This window comes from Tachypleus tridentatus, chromosome 13, assembly GCF_004210375.1.
Source record: "Tachypleus tridentatus isolate NWPU-2018 chromosome 13, ASM421037v1, whole genome shotgun sequence".
Taxonomy (NCBI): Eukaryota; Metazoa; Arthropoda; class Merostomata; order Xiphosura; family Limulidae; genus Tachypleus; species Tachypleus tridentatus.
Window position 1 is genome coordinate 161,771,258 of NC_134837.1, and position 23,183 is coordinate 161,794,440.

At 31.7% G+C, this 23,183-nt stretch overlaps 2 protein-coding genes across 10 annotated transcripts in view; one reads left to right on the forward strand and one right to left on the reverse strand.

Moving 5' to 3' along the window:
* Window positions 1-1,183: 1,183 nt before the first annotated feature.
* On the forward strand, window positions 1,184-7,012 carry LOC143239517 (uncharacterized). The gene is made up of 5 exons (XM_076480668.1): window positions 1,184-2,158; window positions 2,343-2,504; window positions 3,924-4,041; window positions 4,458-4,890; window positions 6,529-7,012. The coding sequence occupies exons 2-5, from the start codon at window positions 2,414-2,416 to the stop codon at window positions 6,898-6,900; spliced, it is 1,014 nt and encodes a 337-aa protein (XP_076336783.1). The 5' UTR covers window positions 1,184-2,158; window positions 2,343-2,413; the 3' UTR covers window positions 6,901-7,012.
* A 6,953-nt stretch (window positions 7,013-13,965) lies between these two features.
* Window positions 13,966-23,183, reverse strand: part of LOC143237153 (anoctamin-1-like) — a 34,616-nt gene continuing 25,398 nt past the window's right edge. For 3 of the 9 annotated variants that reach the window (XM_076476093.1, XM_076476094.1, XM_076476086.1), the window contains one exon: window positions 18,002-22,262. In XM_076476093.1, the coding sequence (XP_076332208.1) occupies window positions 22,212-22,262 (51 nt within the window). In that variant the 3' untranslated portion in view covers window positions 18,002-22,211. Of the gene's footprint in view, window positions 14,941-18,001; window positions 22,267-23,183 lie in introns of those variants that run through there. The other 6 variants (XM_076476089.1, XR_013019889.1, XM_076476091.1 and 3 more) reach the window with 6 other exon arrangements.

Below are 23,183 nucleotides of genomic sequence, written 5' to 3' on the forward strand. Positions count from 1 at the left end.
GTCTTGAGTTTCGGGCTTGTTTCTCTGACGTAAAATACGTGGAAGTTGCCATAAAGTATTTTATAAATGACATTAGTATTGTATTTGCTTTATTTTTCACAAGAATTTAAGTATTTTGTTTATTGCATTTGGGGTTATTGACTGGGTGAGTATCGTGCTGTTGACTGAGGTTTCTCTATATCACCGTATCTCAAATTTCCTTCCTGATCGCTTTATAACCTAAAACGTCGAATTATATATGAGTTCTGTGATAAAAAGTTTTAAATTACCCATTGTAGAATGTCTGCAAAATTTATTAGCTTCAAGTGGGTTCCTCAGAAATATAAATGCATGAAATAGATTATGACAACAATGTTAAAACTACTCACAATGAATTATTACATTAGAGATAACATGAAATCAGTTTTTCTTACTTTTCATGAGAGGAAGTGTCGATGTTGAAGTGTGGTATAAATAAGTATTGGTAAACATATCGACATATAATTACTATAAATGTTATCATCAATACTACACATTCTAAAGATAAACCTCACGACCCTTTGTTCGTACATATACTGTTCCATCTAATCAGGACTCCAGTAATGGGTGACATTGCCCAACCCAAGGTGCAGATGTTGATATTGACAGCTATAATATACTCTTGGAAGATGCATCACATTCCATTAGTTGATGCTGAAGATGCCCTGAAATAACTTTTTCAGGGCAGTGATGAAGACGAACTCGTAATATTATCGGTACTCCTGTAATAAACATACAGTATTAGTCAGAGGCTGTCACTGATGTTCATAGCAATAATACTTTATAGGGATTAGTAAGCCATACCAAAACAGTTTAGAATATGCAACCTGGCATATAATGTGACTTAATCTGATATAAAGTTACGGCAGAACAGAATTTATCAGAACAACTTCATGACATAGCTTAACATTTCGTAAATGGTGTGATGTAACCGAAAATTGGTTACTTTTGGGAAAGGTATGTAACAGACCTTTTCAATGTAAATTTTTATATGCCCAAATCATGAAAATATATTCAAATGAGAATTTAAAATATTGGAAACAAAGATATTTATTGTACTTAAGAGCATCGAAAAATAATTTTGGTTTGCCAGAACAATTCGGAAAAAGACCTGCAACAAGTCGTACGAACACAAATGTCAGAGATAAAAAACCGCTGAAGTGTCCCAGGCGACGGTACGTAAAAAAATGTCCCAGTTTTCTAACCGCTGAGTAATTAGATAGATATGCACACACAGATGTACCAGTCACGTGACTGATGTAGTAATTATAGATTTCTATGTGATCAGAGACTAGATGGATTATGGAAAACCTGTAGAGAGAAGTAATGAGGCTCCAAAGTTATTTTGATATAATGAACTCAACTTATGAATGTTGAATCAAAATCTTATGAACTGTAAAGATACAAACCATATCTACGAAGTTTTTTAAGAACGTATTTTGAATAAACAATACTTTAAATTTACAGTGAAAGGTGTTATATCGCAATATTATTTATCTTGATAAATCCACAAAATATTAAGTATTTGCTTTTATTTTAACTTCATATGAAAAATTTTCCCGGAATGCATATCACGCATTTTCTGCATTACACGGATATTATTTGATATTTTGTTGTTTGCAAGACACAATCATATACTGATACATTTTACCAACGTGATATTCCCAAAAGAACCTGTATTTTCATACCTGATATTAACATAAACAGTGACAACGGTTTCACGTTTAACTGTGACAAATAAGAATTTTGCAAGGGAAACACCAACGGAAATCTAATGTATCAATAAAAAAAAGATCGTGTGTAATTTCATAAATTTCCAAGTTTGTGTGATTGGTTTCATAAGTGAACTCCATCAGGAAGTACATAAAGAAACAAAAGTCTACTGTTAAGAAACTGTTTTGAAGCACGACACGTTTTATTTTTCTCACGAAAAGTAACATTTATGTTGTTATTTTACAGAGCGAGTTATAATTAATATTATAACTAGTGCGTCGTGCTCATTGTGAGAAACCTTAAAATTCCAACGGTGACACAAAAGGTGCTTACAAAAATATTAACTCTCTGTTGTTTTCCCCAGTGTATGTTCCAGCCGAGAATCTCAACTGTACTCGAGGATACCAAAGAGATGTTTACAGGTGTTGTAAGTATATATGATACTCAATTACTTTAACCTGTTCACATTAAACACAAATAGATGAAAGACTTTTAAAAATATGGAATTTTGGTTAAACAAATACGTTTTTTGATACTAAAGACGTTGTTAGAACGATAAAAATTAACACTGGGTAAATAAATGTTTAACTATGTACTTTTAACGGTTTCAGATCCATGTCCTCCTGGTCACTATGACAATGGATTCCAAACTCACTGCCTGCCGTGTCCAGGAGGGACTTACATGACATCATTTGCTGCTGACGCCTGTATACCTTGCCCTGGAGATAAAATTACTGATGAAGAAGGAGCTGATAATAAAGATCTTTGTAGAAGTAATGAAACAAAAGGGTTTTAAAGTTTTCTTTTATTGTTTCCTTAACATTTTAAAGATGTTTATTTTTGTTCAGGCAGATTGTTATAATACGATACTTCTTCATAACTTTCATGGTTTTTAATGCATTAAAAAGATTTGGTTTTACTGAGAAATCATACTACTCTTTTTAAAGATGAGCTCAAACATTTACGACAAATAGTATTGAATAGCTGTCTTACCTCCAGTATATCATTTCAAAATTAGGAACGGCTAGCGCTGAAAGCCCTCGTTCAGCTATCCGCGAAATTGAAAAACAAACAAATATAACGGTGTCTCAATAGCACATCTGTGTGTGTCACATTATTACTAAAAGACGTAAAGATATTTAACTAAAACAGTGTATGTCCCAAAACATAATTTATATCTATGTTTAATATGTTTATTTTGTGTACATGATGTCGTTTTTGTGATAAAAGAAAGTAAGTTGTCCAAATACAAAACAAATGTCTTAATATAAGATTATAATAACATTGGATTATCAAAACGTTAGCACCGTCTCGTAAGTTCTGAACAAAACTATTAGAAAGAATTGTTACAAAGTAAGCGAAAAAACTTCATGAGCATTGACGTACGACGTTCAGTGTTTGTGGTCAAAATGGTATCGTTCTTTATCTGGGAAATTTAGAGTAAAGAGAAATTTGTAAAATTACAATTTTAATAGTGTTATAAAACGCAGAAACTACCATTCAGTAGATACGATTCGATAGCAAAATATAATTGTGTACCATAATAAGTGAAGAAGCTAATTATAAAACTTAATTCAGTAAATGAATAGCGATTAAACAAACTGGCTTTATTAACTAGTCAATGGAAAGACGGTTTGTTTAATTTGTGTTATATATTCTTACAAGTTAAGTAAATCGAAGTTGATTTTACTCACTGTGTTATACTGAGTTGAATAATATGTACATTATCGTAAAGAAAATGTCGAGATTTTTCTTATATCGTCTGATCACGTGTGTTTGGAATGGAAAGTCAGAAGGTTTCGTGATATATCGTCTCACAAAGTAAATATGTTGGAAAACCTGACTGATTTCCCGTTATATAACTATATAGTTGTTGTTATTACATAACTGTACTATTTGTCTACTAGTAAGGAGCTCAAATAATATAACAGGCGTCATTTTTCTTTGCTAATTATCGTTTAAAGTGTAAAGAAAAAATCTATTTTTACAGTTGTCAACTTGTAAAGGTTGTTATCAATGTTTAATATGAAAATATATAAGAAATATCATATTTATTTAATTGTAATTTTTAATATGTTAAATCAAGTTTATTTTTAGTTTAAAGAATTATACACTTTGTTATTAAGTTACATTTGAAGTTTTCTTTCTGTTTTATGTAATCGATACAATGTGTAAAACAACTCTCTCTTAAGATCCAACTGAAGTGGTTCTCAAGCTTACTTTCCCCTGGGCCTCCAAACCAACAGTTGTAAGATATCCTTGGTGGATGGAAGAGCTGACACTAATTTCGATTTGTCTTATTGCTCTGTGGTAAGTTACAAGTTATCTTCCAGTTCTTGCTAATTAAAGTATGTGGAACAGGGGTGAGAGAGCATCTGACCTCAATACCCAATTATCTTTTAATTGAATAGTAGGGTTGGATATTTGAAAATGTCAAGTGTGTTCAGTGCCCCTTTGGTAGTTAATTTGTGAAAACACAAATGTGAACCTTGTAAAGCTGAATATGTTTAATTAACCTTACAAATGAGGTCAAAATAACTTTTCAATTGTAGTTAACATTTCTACATGGTGGTTTATCAAGTGTTTTTGTAGATCTGTTTGCTAACGATAAAACCAACAAAAAAGACAACTATTTAGAGTTAATCTTTAATAGTATTGTTTATATAGAAAACTGAAAGAAAAAAATCGCGTTTTATTTCTCATTTATTTTTTATTTTTTTATTTAGTGTTCTTTGTTGCTTCTGCAATGTGAATGAAAAAGCCCGGGGCAAATGGAAAGCTCTAAAAAACCGCATCCTCGGGTCTTGTGGTGTTTTTGCCTACACGAAGCGAGAAGACCAGGAGCTTGTAACTAAAAAGATCACCCCCAGTGAATTAGACATTTTGGAAGCTGTTTCAATGATCCCTGAGTGTGAGAAGGTCCCAACAAATAAGTTCAATAAAAGAGAAACTAATGTGGTATTAAAGGAAAATCAAACAGAACCAACCATATTGCAGACAATAAATGAAAATCACTCAGTAGAAAAGAAACCAGAAAGAGCAGAAAACGTGAGCAAGCCTGCTTCAAGTCCTGATAAAACTGAATTAAAGATACGCGTTGAGACAATCGTGAATGATGAGAAACCTGAAGAGACATTAAAATCTGATTCACTGACAACGGTTCGTATACGTTTAAAATTCTTTTACTTTATAGTACTCAGTATTATACAGCACAAGTATATAACCATTAATAAATAGGATGCGCTCTTAATATTAAACTTTCACTTCGTACAAGTTAATTTATACCTACACACATATATATATATTGCAAGAAGCAACTGAAATATAATGGAATTAATAGCACATTATTAATGTTAATGCAAAATTACTGTTATAAAATAATTACAACCATTCTGATACTTAATTTATGTGAATATCTGTATCTGGTTCAAAATTGAATTAATTTCTCATTCATATTACGTTTATGATTTATATTTGGTAGAGTTAAAACATTTCACTTTAATGTAATATATACTGTGTCAAACTGTGTGATCAATATGATATGCTTGCTTACAATGAGTGTTGTTAAGACATCCACAACTACAGAAAAACATGCGTTCAGAGTCATTTGAATACATGTAATTCTTCTTCCAAAAGAGACCTATACATGTTCGATACTATTGAGGTTTGATAAGTCTGTACCCTAGTTAAACTGGTCAATTACCTCTTCTTCAATATTATTACATGTGGCAAGACAATTATCATCCATTTAGCTAAAGCCAGAACCAAACATTACAATATATGATAATGTAAGAGGTACTTCCATTGCTATTATGACATCTGGAAAACATAAAGGTCTGATTGTCGGTTCATGATTTTCATTACCACACATACTTCCACTACTGATATTAAAGTGAGTTATTTTGTGTCTTACTATAACTAAAATTTACCTTTCGTTGTTAATATTACCAAACTTTATGAGTTTTAACCGTACATACACTGAAATGAAGTTCTGTTGAAGCTGCGAACATCTGATTCTGTTTTTAACAGTTATCACATAATTGCTGCGAATCGTTAGATCACGGTAACTTCTTAAAATGTGGATTTTATTATTCTTAGTTTAGTACCAGTGTATTTGTACCATTTTGTAACAAGTGATTCCACCATATCTTGTTAATAACACCTTGATACATTTTACAACAGTTTGTTTTTTATCGTCAGCCAAATTTCACTGGTCTGACAGACATTTAGTGAAATATCCAATTGTCTTCTTTTGGACTAAGATTATTGAATATTTTAAAGTACTATAAACTGCGTGATTTACTTCAGTGTTACAACTATGATAAGACAGTTTGAAAACTCTTTCTCTTAATAGTCATTAGTAGTTCAGATTACATAACTTTTCATGTTTAATTTATATAACAATGAAATGAGGAGAACAACAAACATTTATTTATAACAGTAGTTTTATCTTGTTTTAACAAGTTAGTATTTGTGAACTTACAAAACATAAATGTTAAACATTATTTAAAGCTCTTGTTTGCTCTATATTACCTTCCTCACTATTTGGGACAATGCTTGAGATATATTTCGAGTTTCGAGAAAACGTTTATCAGATATCTTGATCCAATTTCATAACATACAATTTTCATATAAACACTTATTTGGTTTTATTCATATTATAGTAAAATGATTGTTACATAAAGAATAAATTATATATTTTTAAAATGTTTATTACCTGATTATTGTTATTAAAACAGTTTTTTTTTTTTTCCGATTGATGAGTGTTCCCTCACTAATTATGATTTACATCTTCAGGCAGAAACACCAGCTTCAAAAGAAATAAGAGACGTTGATTGGATCCAGAGGGAGGTGTCAAGCAACATCAGGCCTCCCTCAACTAGACTTTTCCATAATGTTGATGAAATTATTACTGTAAGACTTGGCAGTAAGCCAGAACATCATCAGAGAAACGTTTTTATTGTTATTGGAAATAGTGAAAACCGAAACAAATTTGTTATTGGTAGAACTCCAAAATCAACACCTACGTGTCAATTGAAACGTTGCAAAAGCGAACATAAACTTATTGTACAGAAACCTAAAAAGAATAATCAAATTAAACACGTTGACAGCCCTCACAAGATTGTTTTCACAAGAGATCCGAAACTGGAACCAAAATCCAAAAATTAAATAACCCATGAGTTGCATACAAGCATACCATATTAAAAAGAATTACTTTACCTTATCTCATAAGTTACTATTTTGTATATTTTACTCACTGATATAAATAATAAATAAAACACACTCATGAAAAACAAAGAATATGATATTCGCCTGGGTCTTCTCTTTTTTGCTGTCAACTGTCATGAAACTTAAGCTCACTTTTTAATGTACTAAAGGTATTGATACAATCAATAATGCTTTGATGTAATTAAATGATACATCTGGGAACGGAGAATAATAATACACAGAAAACACTGTCCTATAAATGTGATAATTTTCTGGCTTTTTAACTATGTGATAATTTCCTTAAAGAAATTAAGCTAAGCTTTCAATGTAATTAGTAATTTCCATCAGAAAAAAATTTGAAACCAAATGATAAAATAGACAAAGCTGCATAAGGAAAACAACAAACCAGATCGCTTGATACTTTAGTTTTCTATTGGGTATAAATAATATAGTGTAAAACACTAAAGATAACTATTAGCATTTGTGAAAGATGGAATTGCAGGACGTTGGTCTGATTACCTAGTTAATGGTTTGCAGACGAATAACAAATAGAGCTATATCACAGTGTTAAATTTTGTGTTAATTGAACAAGAAACGTGGAGACGTATAAGAAACAGACACATTCAGACATTTATTTATATAGATTCAATGACGGTGAACATTTTAAAAATTCAACTAAAGCCCAGTAAAGTATGGCTGAAAACTCAATTGTCGAAAACAATAGGTCGTAATGAAACTCCCTTTACAAATATTAGGTAAAATTCAAATTGTGCTTATAATTAAGAATGTCATCTTTATTAATTTCAATGAATATATTGGCAGTTTTGTTCACTTTTATTAATAGCGTTACTATGCAGTTCCTCTGCCTTTACTTTTAACGAAAGTTAAATGTTTATAAAAATTGGACAGCTCACACATCTATCTTGTTTGATATATTAGAATAAATACTGTATTTCTTTTCATGTTAAAAATGGCTGAATTTATAACGACTTATATCCGTACATTAATTTAACTTGAAAACTAAGTCGACCACAGATATAAAACAATAAATGTGCATTCGTAACATTTTTTTTTTTTTAAAGATTCAATGGTCTGAAAAGGACCTTTAATTGTAACTCAGTAACTAGGAAAAATCATTATCACCTTGTACAGATCCTCTTGGACCTGTAAAACAGTAAAAAAGAACATTTTATATTTGAACGATTTTAGGCCCTGTTTATACACCCCTTTCAGCTTGTAAGTCCCATTTTACTTTTAAAAGATGCTGTCATGTAGTAATCGTAAGGTGGCGTGCTATACTTACCGTCAAAATCATGGACCGCTTAGTGATAAATTTCATAGCTTCCTTTATTAGTGTCAAAATCTAATGTTTGTAAAATATCTGTAACATCCCTAAACTGAAGAACATACAAATCATTTGGTTCTATGAACGTAAATTTTACAGCCGTCATTTTTCCACACCAATGATTCTCTGATAATCATTGTTTTTATTGGTTTTTCAAGATTTTGAAATAATATCTGTATTGATAAAACCCGAGATGGTATAGTTTGACTTTTATCTATAATTTATACCTCTTATATCAGCCCACCGATTTGAAAAATGCACAGGGTGACACGAAACAGTTTTTCAGGAAGATGTAGATAACACACTATCTATCCTCTGGTGTCACTTCATAGAACTTACATTCACTATCAAATTCTTCTTCTTCATCTGAATTCGGTCCATGTTTTGGACCAGAGAGAGACAGATTTAGTGAAGACCTCTTCCTCCTTCTCTGGAACTGTTATTTTATCTGCACTGCTTCTAAATCTTGAGTAATTAATTAGCATTGTTACTTTTTTGTTGTATTACTTACAGTATATTAAATTTCGTCTATTATCTGCAGTTTTAATTAACATAATATTTTCATGGAGTAATATTAATTCATATGGTTTTATAGCTTCTCTTTTTTATGATCCAACTGGCAGTCATATACAAACAAACGCATAATACTATTTTTTCATACAACACTTTTAAAATAGAGCTACGTTTGTATCTATGACTCTTTTAGCCTAGCACTGTACTGAATTTTAAGTTTTGTATTTGTGACGTTCAGAGTGGAAAGGTACTTAGGGCTAAGTTCATCATGTATTATGTAACTCTTTAGTTTGCTTACCAGTTCATTTGTATTGATATGTTTTATAATATTGAAGCAAGTTATCCAGGGGTCTGTTTAATAGAATTGGCATGTTTCAATAGTTGTGAAGAAATATTTAGTTTGTTGATCGTGGAACTGCAAATGCTTTTGTTAAAATACAATGCTGTAGTTTGTTGGTGAGTGTTTTGGCATATTTATCCACGTTATACAAACATATTCTTCGGCTGGTTTTATGTATGTTCTATTAAGCTTTAATATGTTTCCTATTGAAACTTCTTGTTTGATCATTCAAATTCCTAATGTAACTCGCTATTTTCCAAATTCTGGTTTTTCTGCTATTAATGTGTGGTATCTAGTTTAATTTTGAGTCAAAGTAATCCCTAAGAATTTTGCTGATATTGTTACCTGTAAGAGTCATGTCTAGATGTAACTGTAATATTAATTTGGTTTCCTTTCTTACAATTTTGTAAATAATATGGCTTGTATTTTGTACGTATTTATTGTAATTCTCCACTTCTGCAGTGAAAATTCTAGATTGTTTAGTAATGGTGGTTTGTTGTTGTTATTGGTTTGTCGGCACTCTTCCAGCTTTCAAAATCACCTGTCAACTGTGAGAGAAAAGTGTAGTTTGGGTCTTTGAGAGGCTTTTTGCTGACACGCCCCCTATCAAAACGCTCCTAGTAATACAACTCCTACTAATATTATATCTTTGTTAACATGAAGATAACCAAAGAATGTCGAAATGTTGTTTTTTGCTTTATTAGTAAAGTGTTAATACCCACACCAGCTGTCCTGAAACACGTTTTACTTCAAGTAGGTTTCTCGTCATCACGAATTAAACCTTCTGATACTGCCTTCTGGTAACAGTTTATGAAACAATGACTCACATGACCTGCTAGACTCCCTGATGTATAAGTTTCGACAAGTTAATGACTTAAGTGGTTAGAGAAAAGTTTTTTTTACTTCATTACGTAATAAACAAGGATATGTTTGACTTGATATGAACGTCAGGCAGATTGGTATTAAGGATAAAAAGAAAAGATACTTTATAAGCGCAAAACCCTATTACACAGAATTTCATCATCAATGTTTACAAATACATATATTTGAACATTTTCTGAAGTTTGACACAGGAAGTTTATATCTACTTTTCAACTTTCAAAATTATAGACAGTAAATGTAAAACTAAATTTCAAGATTAACAAATCTGTAGCAGACAAAGGCAGAAATAAATTGATTTTTAATACATAATTAAACCGAACGTGACATAATTTTAACAGGTAATGCAAAAAGCAACTAAAGATATAATATGTAAATGAAGTTCAGAACTGGGATTATTTTGATGAAATTAGAATATAATATTAATTAAACTTTAACCTTTGAGATGACCTCATGAGTGTTACTGGAGTTGTTTGTTGATTTGTAGTTAAACACAAAGCTACAAAGTGGGATATACACGCTGTGTCCATCAATTTTATATTAAGTGTCCGAAAACATGCTGCTGAGTTACTAGGTGGCAAATTGAAGAAACAGTGAAAGGAAATCAAGAAGAAATAAAATAAAAATAGTAGAACGAGGCAGAAAATTAAAATATTATAGAAAAAAGTAAAATAGAAATAGTAAATTATATTAATGAGCAAGAAAAGTCAAATATCGGGAAGAAAAGTGTTTCAAAATTAACAGGTTTAATACTAATATTGTGTTACAAGTGTAATTGTAATCATTTTTTGACAGCTTTTGAAAGTCGAACACGACATAAAATATGTCGGTATGTATGGACATATTTTGGGGTTTGATTCAGCTAGAACAGTTATACTGAAACCATATCTTACAGTTACAAAGCCACAGTAGTGCTATAACAACAGAACTTTAAAACATTAATTCTAGCAATAAAAATCTGAGGAACGCATATATCTAGTTGTAAAATAAGATGAATACTTTAAAAGACGCGTTCAGAAATGGTTCCAGTATTTAATTCCATCTTGATATGTATTGATTTATTCATTCAACTTTCAGGCCCGGCATGGCCAAGTGTGTTAAGACGAATAGTGGTATTGACCATCATATTATAACACCCCCCACGGCTGAAAGAGCGAGTTGTTAGATGTGACTGAGATTCGAACCCGCGACCCTCAGCTCACGAGTCGAGTGCCTTAACTACCTGGCTGTCATTTGGAGGGAAGGAAAACAAAAAAATTCAGAGAAGTGTGTGGATGATAAAAAGGTTATCGTGATTCATTGACAACACGTAGGTAAATAGGGAGAAAAGAATCAGCTTATGCTACCCGAGAGAACAGATGAGGGACACAACTGGCAGAACAGGCGATATAAAGGGGTTAGCAGTTACAACGTTTTTGCCTTGCATATATACTAGGTGTAAAAATAGAGGCAGAGAAAAGCTTAGCATAGGAAATGAGTGTAGAAGCAGTTACAATGGTAGATGTATAACAAATAAAATTGATGACTTCAGGAAAGTGCATGGTTGGAATAGAGAAATTTGATACGAGACAACTGAAAAATGGTTTTCATGACACAAAATCTTTGAAATATAGGGTTACAGGCTATTTAATCGGAATAGAGTACAAAAGAGGGGGGAGGGGTGGCATTATATGTAATATCTGATTTAGATCCTGTAGAGATTGAGGATATCAAAGACAATACCAAGGAGATTGAATAAATCAGGATTTTATAAATCATTATAAAGCGAAAAAAAACTTAGCGAGAATCTGTTATAGACCATTAAATGATACTTGAGAAATTAGTGAGAAACTTTCATTGAAATTAAGATTTCAACTGCGAACTCTACAACATGGTTTTGTTAAAATATACATATTTATATATAAATATATTAAATATTCGGAAATTCTCTTGAAAATAAGTAGCTAATTAAATATTGATATGTATCAAATTTATGATATTTGCTAACAAGATTGATAAAACATTTTTCTGTCCCAACACCAATATATTTTGTTTGTTTATTTGTTTTGAATTAAGCCCAAAGCTACACAATGAACTATCTGTGCTCTGCTAACTAGAGGTATCAAAACCCGGTTTTTAGCGTTGTAATTCCGCAGACATACCGCTGAGCCACTGGAGAGCGTAATTATAAGAATTGTGATACTTTTATATAATTTGTTTCCTCACGTAAAGTGTTAACCATCTTTGATCTGTAACTACAGGAAAGGCAGTTATTTAACAGTACTCACCGCCAACTCTTTAGCTACTCTAATCGAATAGAAATATTTGGTAACTTTTATAACGCATACAGGGCACGTTTTTGTGATAAATGAGAGCTAACATAAAAAGAATGTGGTTTGTGTAATCAGTTCGATGTTTCACAAACATCAATGAAAGCAGGTCAGGTGGACCCGCAAGAACAAAGATTAGGAAATTATTACACGGATTTCGTCATATAAATTAATTAGAAGTGTGCAGTTTGTAGTAGTGATGTATATTAGATAATGTACATTTCCTATCCCTCCGGGACCTGGCATGGCCTAGCGCGTTAACACGTGCGATTCGTAATCTGAGGGTCGCGGGTTTGCGCCCGAGTCGCGCCAAAACACGCTCGCCCTCCCAGCCGTGGGGGCGTTATAATGTGACGGTCAATCCCACTATTCGTTGGTAAAAGAGTAGCCCAAGAGTTGGCGGTGGGTGGTGATGACTAGCTGCCTTCCCTCTAGTCTTACACTGCTAAATTAGGGACGGCTAGCACAGATAGTCCTCGTACAGTTTATCTCGAAATTCAAGACAAACCAAACCAATAGTTCTAAATTGGGGATGATGGCAGAAAGCATTTGTACCTTTGTTAAAAATATATATTCCCTAATGCATTGTTACGCGAAAATTCTGAAATGGGTGAACAATGTTAATGAAAGTAAGTAAAAAAAATAGTAAATTATGTATTCTATCTTATTAATGTTAAGAATAAATAACAAATCTCTTCAGCTGTATAAGAATCTATATAAATTCGCTGGATCTAAAATTAACTTTCCCTCTTAAACCTCTTTCTTACTGTATCTTGCAGTTGTTAGCTCCACTGAAAAGTATTGCTATTTTACAAACACTTATTCACTTGATGTGAGTTCTCCTTTAGGGCTCTACGGCTAGTGAGTACATAATATAAATATAGAAATTCTAATTTATAATTTTCGTCTAATTGAAGTGGATTTTATGGAATTATACGATTAATCGCTGTAAAGTGGGCTGTAGTTATCTTTCGGGATGGGAGAGAGCGTCGTTGGTCGTTTCGTCACATATAAAATTGTAGACTGACAATTTATGATCCGAATAGGTGGATTAAGGCGTGCGATTCGTAATCTGAGGGACGCGGGCTGGTATCCCCGTCGCGCCAAACATGCTCGCCCCTTTTAGCCGTGGGGGCGTTATAATGTGACGGTCAATCCCACTATTCATTGATAAAAGAATAGCCCAAGAGTTGGCGATGAGTGATGATAACTAGCTGTCTTCCCTCTGGTCTTACACTGCTAAATTAGGGACGGCTAGCGCAGATATCCCTCGAAAAGCTTTACGCGAAATTCAAAACAAACATTCAAATATTATTGTTTCAGTCTGTTGGTAATACATAATTACATTAATTTGAAAGGTTAATTGCTAAACAGAAATGGTCTGGGGGCGAATTTTCTAATTTGAAATTTAGAAAAAAAAAATCACTGGTTATTTCCTAATGTTGAAACATGGCGATTGTTGGAGCATTAATATTAGCTCTTCTTTTCTTGAATGACGAAATAATATATTTCTGAGACGTTTTTAGGTTTTATTGTGTAACTTCTAGTTCACGATTTAGTTTTCACATATTTTATTCTTCGCACGCAGTTTTCTGTAATTTAATGTATTCACAGTTGCTACGGAATTTTGCTCAATTTCAGAATGTGCAAGTTTTTTCATGATTAACTGGAGTGTCACTACATTAGTTAACTGGACTACTTTCTATCTATGGCATTTTGGTAAGGTAACTGTTATTTGTTTTAATAAACAAAAAAAATAACAAAGCTGCTGACAATTTGACAACTGGGAGGTTAGACATCATCACAGTATAGCAGAATCATCAAAATTGTTTGTTCTCAAAGATGGTAAAAGAAATCTCACTCATGAAAGGGAATATTGAACTTACGGTAATGAACTCTCTTGGATACCGATTTTGCAATGTAAAACGGTGTTCTGTACATCGCTGGAGGCGGTTCGACGAGAAGAAATAAAACACTTCTTTTAAATGCGCCTCCGGTGGGTCAGCGGCATGTCTGCAGACTTACAACGCTAAAACCCGGGTTTCGATACCCGTGGTGGGCAGAGCACAGATATCCTATTGTGTAGCTTTGTGCTTATTACAAAACAAAATCTTTTAAATGCGACTGATATTGAGGAAAGTGGTAGATGCTCTTCGAGCGATAGAAAACCTTGAGTGTTCTAGAATATTGTCAAATTCAAGATGTACCAAACTGTCTGTTCAAAATAACTAAAAAGACACCTAATGTCCAGTATATGACAATAGAATCTAAAGAAAATATACTTTGCTGTAGCTTGGTGCTGATTTTTGTGATACAAAGCGCGATATGATGACGTTCAAAGGGTATCAAGGAGAAGAGCAACTCCTGGTGAAGGGTGGGGCAGGTGAAAGCTGTCTCTCAAGTGGTTTGATGACTTTTTTTGTCACTGTTTTACACGTACTGGACGTGGTAAACATGAATCCAGAACAAGTTGAATTTTTCTACGTGGTATTCTTGAAATTATTACACTTCTTTCACGGACGTGATCCTCTCAATGTATGAAGAACTCTGGGTTTCAGGATATTTTTCAACATTCGTCAGCGATTAAAAAAATGTGTAGCGGTTTCCTCAGTGTTCTTCACTCGTGTGAATAAATCGAAATTATTTACTAAAATTATTTGAAATAAGAGTCGGATTTAAAAGTAATACAAAATCTTAACACTCCGTTATACAAAACGTCAAACTGACATAATATCTCGCGCCCGAGTCGCGCCAAACATGCTCGCCCTCCCAGCCGTGGGGCGTTATAATGTTATGGTCAATCCCACTTTTCGTTGGTGAAAAAGTAGCCCAAGAGTTGGCGGTGGGTGGTGATGACTAGCTGCCTTCCCTCCAGTCTTACACTGCGAAATTAGGGACGGCTAGCACAGATAGCCCTCGAGTAGCTTTGTGCGAAATTCCAAAAACAAACAAACAAACAGACATAATATCACGTAACGTTTCACCAAGTTAACTTATAAAGATGTTGTGACAATAATTTTACTCAGCGTATCCGATAATAAGGAATTCTTTTAAAAAAACAACCCTTATGTTGCACAAATTATTTGTAATTATGCCAAACAAAATCAAATTATATAAAGATTAATAATATTTCATAAATAGTGAGAAATAAGAAACAAGATATTTATTAATAACAAAATATTTAATTTCTCGCAGAACTTACTCGCTTCGCTTCTTCTTTGTGGGTATTTGGGTATGTTTAATTTTTAAATACCCAGGACGGTCAGGTGCACAGGACCTCTTCCTCCATTCCTAGTTTTCATGTCGGCTACTTGTAGGAATTTGTTGTTGTTGTAGATTTTGGGCCAGAGTATTCCACAATACTCCAACCTTTTCAGAGCAATGTCCATGTCTTGTGTTGCCCTTTTTTTCTTCCTTTATCCACTTTTTTTACTTCTATTCCATTTTTATTTATATTTCTACTCGTTTTTTTTTCATATATATATATATATATATATTTCCCTTTTTTCATATATATTTAAAGGAAAAATTAAAATAATAATAAAGAAAAAGAAGAAAGGAAAGAAGAGAAAAAAATGAATAAAAAGCATAAAAAATAAAACTAGTTTTAAGTGTTTAGTGTATGGAAGCCAGCTTGATTTATATTTCTTAAATATATATTTATAGGAGAGAGGTACTTAGGACTATGTTCATCATGTACGTAGTATCTGTCGAGATCACACATTAAAACATTTTTATGCCAATTTTTATTAAAATAGTTTAGTGCATGATGCAAGAGTCTTTCACATATTGGCTCAACGTTTGCATACTTGTGCATGAAGTACTTGTGCGTGGTACTTTATAGGCTGAACTTGAGATTGAATTTTGTATTTTTTGTACTTTCTGTAATTGTTTTGTTATGATTATCCAGGCAGATGTGTATTCTATTATAGGTCTAATGTTTGTTTTGTAAATGTTTATTATATTATCAGGTAATGTACCTTGATTTTTACCTGAAAGACTTCCATAATTTGCTCTTTTACAGATTCTGATCAGGATATTGTTTGTGTGCTGTATCCACGTTAATTTGGTATCATAAGTTAATCCCAAAAATTTAGCAGAAGTAGCAGTCTGTAAGTGATCCATTCATGTATAACTTTGGTGGATCTTTTAATTCTTTTTTCAGTTTATTTAATCTGCTGAATAATATTACTTGGGTTGTTGGAATATTTATTTTTATTCCATATGTGTGGCAGAATTATTCAAAATTATTCAGGACTGGTTGGAGGTTTGTTGCTGCTATTGAAGAAGTGGGGGCACTTTTCCATACCGCTACACATCGTCAGCAAATTGTGATGCAAAACATAAATTTAGGTCCGATAGAGGCATATTATTCACATACATGATAAATAATATTGGGCTAACTTCCTTTCCCTGTGGGACTCCTGCCTCAAATGAAAACGGCCGTGAATGGGGCCCACTCGCTAATTTTACACAAACTTCCACGTAAAGTAGATAGCCGGCGAATAATTAATTCCCTAGGGTAAATCCATTTTCGTTAGCTGCTGGCGTAATCCGTTATGCCAGACCGTGTCAAATGCTTTCTCAATGTCAAGAAAGCAAGCTACAGTACATTCGTTTTTGTTAAAACTGTCTGTAATTGGTTCTGTTAATCTGATCAGGTGGTCTGTAGTTTGTCTTATTTTCTAAATCCGTTTTGAATTTCGGGTAATTTTGAACTTACTTCTAAGTATATAGATAGTCAGTTACTAATTATTCTTTCTAAAATTTTGCCGATGCAACTGGTTAGGATAATTGGGCGGTAATTATTTGGTTTCTTTGCTTCTTTCTGGAACATTAATATTACTGCTTCCTTCCAAGAAACAGAGATATATCCGGCTAATAATGATAAATTGAATAAGGCTGTTAGGTGTTCATATAATTTCTGAGTACCATGTTTTAGAACAGCTTGTATACCATCTTCTCCAGGAGATTTGTTTTTTGTGTCTTTGATAGCTGTTAGTATTTCCGTTACTGTTATATCTTTTATTAAACTAGCTCAATAGACCAGAAGGTTTCCTTTTGAATTTTGCGCAAAGCTACACGAGGACTATCTGCGCTAGCCATCCCTATTTCAGCAGTGTAAAACAAGAGAGAAGACAGCTAGTCATCACCATCCACCATAAAATGTTGGGCTACTCTTTTACCAACGAATAATGGGATTGATTGTAACTTTATAATGTCCCTACGGCTGAAAGGGCGAGCATGTTTGGTGTGATAGGGATTTGAACCAGCGACCTTCAGATTGCAAGTCGATCACCTGAACCTCCTGGCCATACCAGAGGGAGGGTGACTTAACAACGTCACTCACCCTCAACTCTGGAAATATTCTTTTATCAACATTGACCGAATATAAACTAAGAGTTAACATGAGTCTATGATGACAATCCAATAAGTAAGGTTTATATATATGTGTGATGTCGGTGTGCAATAGTTTTCGAGATGTGTTATTTGTGCAAGTGTACATGAAGTTGAGCCTGAAATTAAATGTAGCCTGTAAGGACAGTTTTCATTTGATAAAGAAATGAATTAATTTGATATCGTTCCATTGCTGGGACATAGTTTGGACATTTAAAGAAACATAACAGATGAAATACTTCTGAAGATTAAAACATGAATTTAAAAAAAGGCAAAGTCTTTAATAATAATATATTCAGAATTTTCATTTTATCTTTGTTACACGAACTGGGAACTTCTTATTCAAACTAAAAAAAATATGTTTAAATGCGAGATGTTAGTTAGTAATTTTGTAAATGAAATATGTGAAACAAACCTACGACACTTATAAGTTCTGCTCTAGAACATGTTACATCAGGTAATAATACTAAATACTTTAGTAAATAAGGTTTAATTTCATTTATTACAAATGAAAAAATACTTCACAATTACGCACACATCAACAAATATTTCTTCAGAAATGCTCATAAATTTTAAACAATAAAATATATACAGAAGTAAAAGTTGTAATAATTAAAATAACTGGTTTAAAATTCACATAAAGAAATATTTTGTAACAGTTACAACTGGCATAATAAAAATGTTTTAATTTTACATGACAAGAGACAATGTGTGTAAACATCTATATAATCTAAAAATTACTGATGATTGAAATAACCACGAAATATTTCACATGAAATGTATGTTTAAAGAAACACTTATGTCAAAAATGCTTTTAAAAAAATCAGCCCATCTTAAAGAGAAGTAACAAAACTAAAGATCCATTACTTTAAAAAATGAGTTTTGTACTTTATAATTTTCATTCACCCTCATGAGTGATTCAAATTATTATTAAAGGATGTAAACAAGTACATAATTTAACACAAATCTGTTCAAAAACTGAAGTTGTATCCAATACATCTAGATAAATGTTCAATATTTTTTTAATAATGCACACATTTATAATAGTAAGTACCAATTCATAAACTGAAGTTTTCACCAAGTTCAAATAATTTTCCTTCGAGTAAATATTAATGTTTGGAGTTAATCAAATAACTTTAGTTTCTCTTCATTACAATTATATAAAGAAATTTAATCTGTTGATAATCTGACAGAATACTTAAAAAAAACAACTGATAACCAACGTATACTGAACACTGATAAAAACAACAACACACACACACAAAACCAGCATATTCACAAACTTACCACTGGTATACTTGTATCTTCCTACCTGGCTATTTTATTTTCTAGAATGACCCACCAACCTTATTGCCTCACTGAAGTTTAGAACCTTGTTTTACCAAGTTTTGATCAGTTGAAGAACCTGCTAACATGCAGTATGCACACTTACACAAGCCATAACCTCTAACTATACTCTCTTACTTATTCACACACAAATAAAAATATATACTAAGTAACAAACAGAATATTCACAAACTTACCTTTGGTCTACTTACTTGTATCTTCCAACCTGGCTCCTTTTTTTTTTTTTTTCATTCAAAGCAAGATACTTTGCTTTTCTTAGTTCATGTTCAATAATCATATCATTGATGATATGATTTTCATGCCTGATCTGAAGATTCACAGACTTTGGAATGTCAGGGATCAACCAACAAATCAAAGATGAGATGATAAATACAAAACACTAAAAAAAAGTAAAAACATGATAAGTTTCACTGGAGCAATTTTTAAAACATAACCTTTTACATAACATTGTTTAATCAATACAGATTATAAAACTTTATGAACAATGATTAAATCATGAATTTTTCTTAAATTACTAATGAGCATGTACAGTCATTCAGAACAGTATCAGTGCTACACAATTAGAAAAACATTACACTGGATGAACAGAAGCCACAAAAAAAATCTAACACTTTTAGAATTGGGTAATTAAAAAGGATAGTTTTATAACAAAAATGATTAATCCATCCATTTTGTGAAGGATAACTTAGTAAATGTTACTGAAGCTTTTAAAAACATTCTAGGATTGTCCTGGCTGAAGTAAAATGTATTACCAATTATAGCCAATTTATGTTGCTTCATTAAAAACAACTGTACATCGTTATAATGTTTATACATTTTCAGTTGCAGTAAATGTTAAAAAGTTTCCAACTCCCTTGAAGTTAATTTAATACAGCATTTCTCAACTGGTCCTGTGGGTTTATGTACATCAAAACATGTGCTTAGCTTCCTCAAAAAAATTTAAATTACAAATAAAAGGTGATTTAGTAAAAGCTATTCACACTTTATATCTGTTTTGAAAACTTTGGTTAAATAAAAGTCTCAGGTTTGTTCTACAATTAGCATTTAAAAATATTCCATATTTTGAAGAAAGAAAGTTGTATTTTATGTCCTAAAGTGAAAGATACTGTAAATTGATTTATTTTAATATAAACTAAAAATGAACTGTAAATGTAATTAAGTTTGATTAAAAATAAGATCTATAATTTGAAAAATTGTTTCCAACCGTAAAATTAAAAAACGAACATCAAGCAAGTTGTAGCAAACTGCCAATATATTGACTTATATTCATATTTGTTGTTTGCTGTTGGAGGCTCTCTATGGTCTTGGTACCTGAATGAAGAAATCATGAAATAAAATGACCTTAAAATAGAAGCCAGCACTTTAAACAATTTATTTTATAGAGGATGTTTTGCATTTTATAAATTTTCAACTTTACCTTAAAACTGTTATCTGTACTCAGTCAAGTTTTTTGAAATAAAGTTAACTTTCTAACTTAAACAACTAAGTACATTTTGTGCTCTTATATGAACAGCAATATGCAAGTTTGCATATGCAATATCTAATTGTTAGAAATTAATTCTACAGTTTTCTTCCAAAAAAGTTTCTTTGAAATCCTATTGAGTGAGGAGATTTTGCTGGAATTTTGTGAATCTGATGTCTGGAAAATTTTAATAGATTTGTACCAGCAGAAAAGTAATTTCATCATCCAAGTGTTTTGTCTTCAAGTTCTATTTGTGTTTTATTTGAACAATTTTTGTGTATCAATCCTGAAATACAGTCATTAAAAGAGTTAGTGTAGTTGTTTCAAATGTTGCTGAAGTCAGTAAAGTTCTCTCTCTTGAAGATGTATAACATTTTTACTGCACAGAAAACAGAATCTAGAAACAAACCTTCCATCTTCCTTGGATAAAAATATGTTAAAGTTTTGTACAAATGTTACTTCTTTTAGAATAAAAAATAAAACCAATGGTGAATATTATGAAATCTCTTGTAATTATTTTTATGTTTATAGAAGGATAATAAAATTTGTTTTGTACTATGAATAATTATGTTACATTAAAAAATATTGAATAATGCACTTGACAACATTTTTTGTCTAAACCCATCAGGCAAGCTTCATGAAGTATTGGCTTTGACTGCCAAAACAAAAAGAAACTTGCCTGATTTATGCATAGAAAACACTCTTTTTCTTAGTTTTATAAATACAACCAATTGTCCAACAGCAATATAAAAGAGAGTTACACAGATTTCTTGAAAAACAGAAGATAACAGAAGGGTTTGTCATTTGGGTTGAAATTTTATGTTCTGGGTTGTTAGTATCTACTATATATATGTTTCTAACTGGTTGAACAATCTGAAACCCTCACAAGAGAAGAGAAAAAAACTTGTAAATGAAAAGTCAGAGCATCACCAGATTGTGTAGAGAAGTACAGACTGAGAACATATTTAAATATTCATTTTTTAAGTTAAGAATTAAATTTTATGTAATACTAATATTTAAGTTATAAAGTATCTTTTTGTACCAAGTTTAAAAATATATATTGATATTAAGTAGTTTAATTAACCCTTTATGTCTCCACCCATATATCTATGCATACTAGATATCATCTTTACCAATACATTTAACCATGCTAGACATCATTTCCACCCATACATTTTACATGATAGACATCATCTGTACCCATCTATCTATGCATGCTAGGCATAATTTCCACCCACTTATACATGCCAAATGTATCATGTTGCATTCAATTGCCTTGCATCTGGTTCATTATGGTCAAAATGTTGTTGCAGTGATGGAAAATACTTCCATGGATGATAACTTTGAAACTAATTCAATAAAATGGTTGCACCTTGCACAATTTGATATCCCATGTCAATAGGGTTAAAGTTTGAATCTATGTAAAATGGTTGTAACTTGTGCACTTTCATATCCCATGTCAGTAGGATTAATGTTTGAATCTATGTAAAATGGTTGTGATTTGTGCCCTTTGATATCCCATGTCAGTAGGGTTAAAGAGACACCACATTGGTTCTTAATCACACATACATTGTTTTTTATTCTCAGTTACTTTGAAACAATAAAGCAAAAATTAACACTTACTTGCAGTATTCCACACTGGTGTCAGTTTCAGAAAGAATATTCATATCAACAGAAAAGTTACTGATACTGAAATCTGACAGAGTAAAGTTCAGAAATCCATTCAGTGACCTATCTGGTGAAATGAAAAATGTATAGAATATTTTATCAACCAAACTCGAAGTAAAGGTGATGATCAATGTCCGAAAAGTGAGAATATAGAATTAACAGTTCAGAAAATAACATATTTTCACCTTAAATAACATACTGTATCATTATTTAGTTTGATAGTATAGGAACAGACCTTATTAAGTGTTTCACACCATTAAGTAGATTTGACAATGTAGAAAAAAATATTCACATATGTAAACGTCATAGTACACAGTTAACTAGGTTTGACATTGTGGGTAATGATGAAATTCACTGTGTTAAATGTCTATTGCATCACTAACCATGCTTGATAGAACAGAAAATAATATCATTTTCATCTTAAGTTTTTTACTACATCATTGCTTTTTATATTAAATGAACATCAATTTACTATATAGAATTATTATACTATATAATTCCAACATGGAGTAAAAATATGGTGACACTGTACTTCAAGTGATTAGAAAGGTTAAAAATCATTTATTGTTTCTGTTGACATTAATTGTAAAACATTATAAACTCCTGTCTCTTCATGATAGTAACAATTAAGTCTTCATATTACACCAAAATTGTGATGGATCAACACCATGACAATTCTTTAATGCACAAAATTTGGTCTTTAATTAATAACAACCGATAGTCAGTAGGTGTAAACCTGTAAACTGACTCATAAAAAGAAATCACATCAATGTATTTTATAAACCCACTAAAGGTGCTTTAGAAAATCATTGCAGAAAAAATACAAGTACACAGAAATTCTAAAAGAAATCATATTGAGTAACAGTTTTGGAACTGACCTATACTTATAACATTAACTACAGTAATTTAATAGTCACCTTGAACATCAAATGTTTTTAAAAATAATTTTATAACTTAGATAAAATTTGAAAGGAAATGCAAAGA

What these genes read in the sequence shown, in the direction of transcription:
- LOC143239517 (XM_076480668.1), top strand. Translation starts at nt 2,414, where the DNA reads ATGACATCATTTGCTGCTGACGCCTGTATACCTTGCCCTGGAGATAAA. An exon ending in ATTTGTCTTATTGCTCTGTG is followed by an intron (nt 4,042 to 4,457) that starts GTAAGTTACAAG and finishes TTTTTTATTTAG; the next exon opens with TGTTCTTTGTTGCTTCTGCA. An exon ending in AATCTGATTCACTGACAACG is followed by an intron (nt 4,891 to 6,528) that starts GTTCGTATACGT and finishes TTACATCTTCAG; the next exon opens with GCAGAAACACCAGCTTCAAA.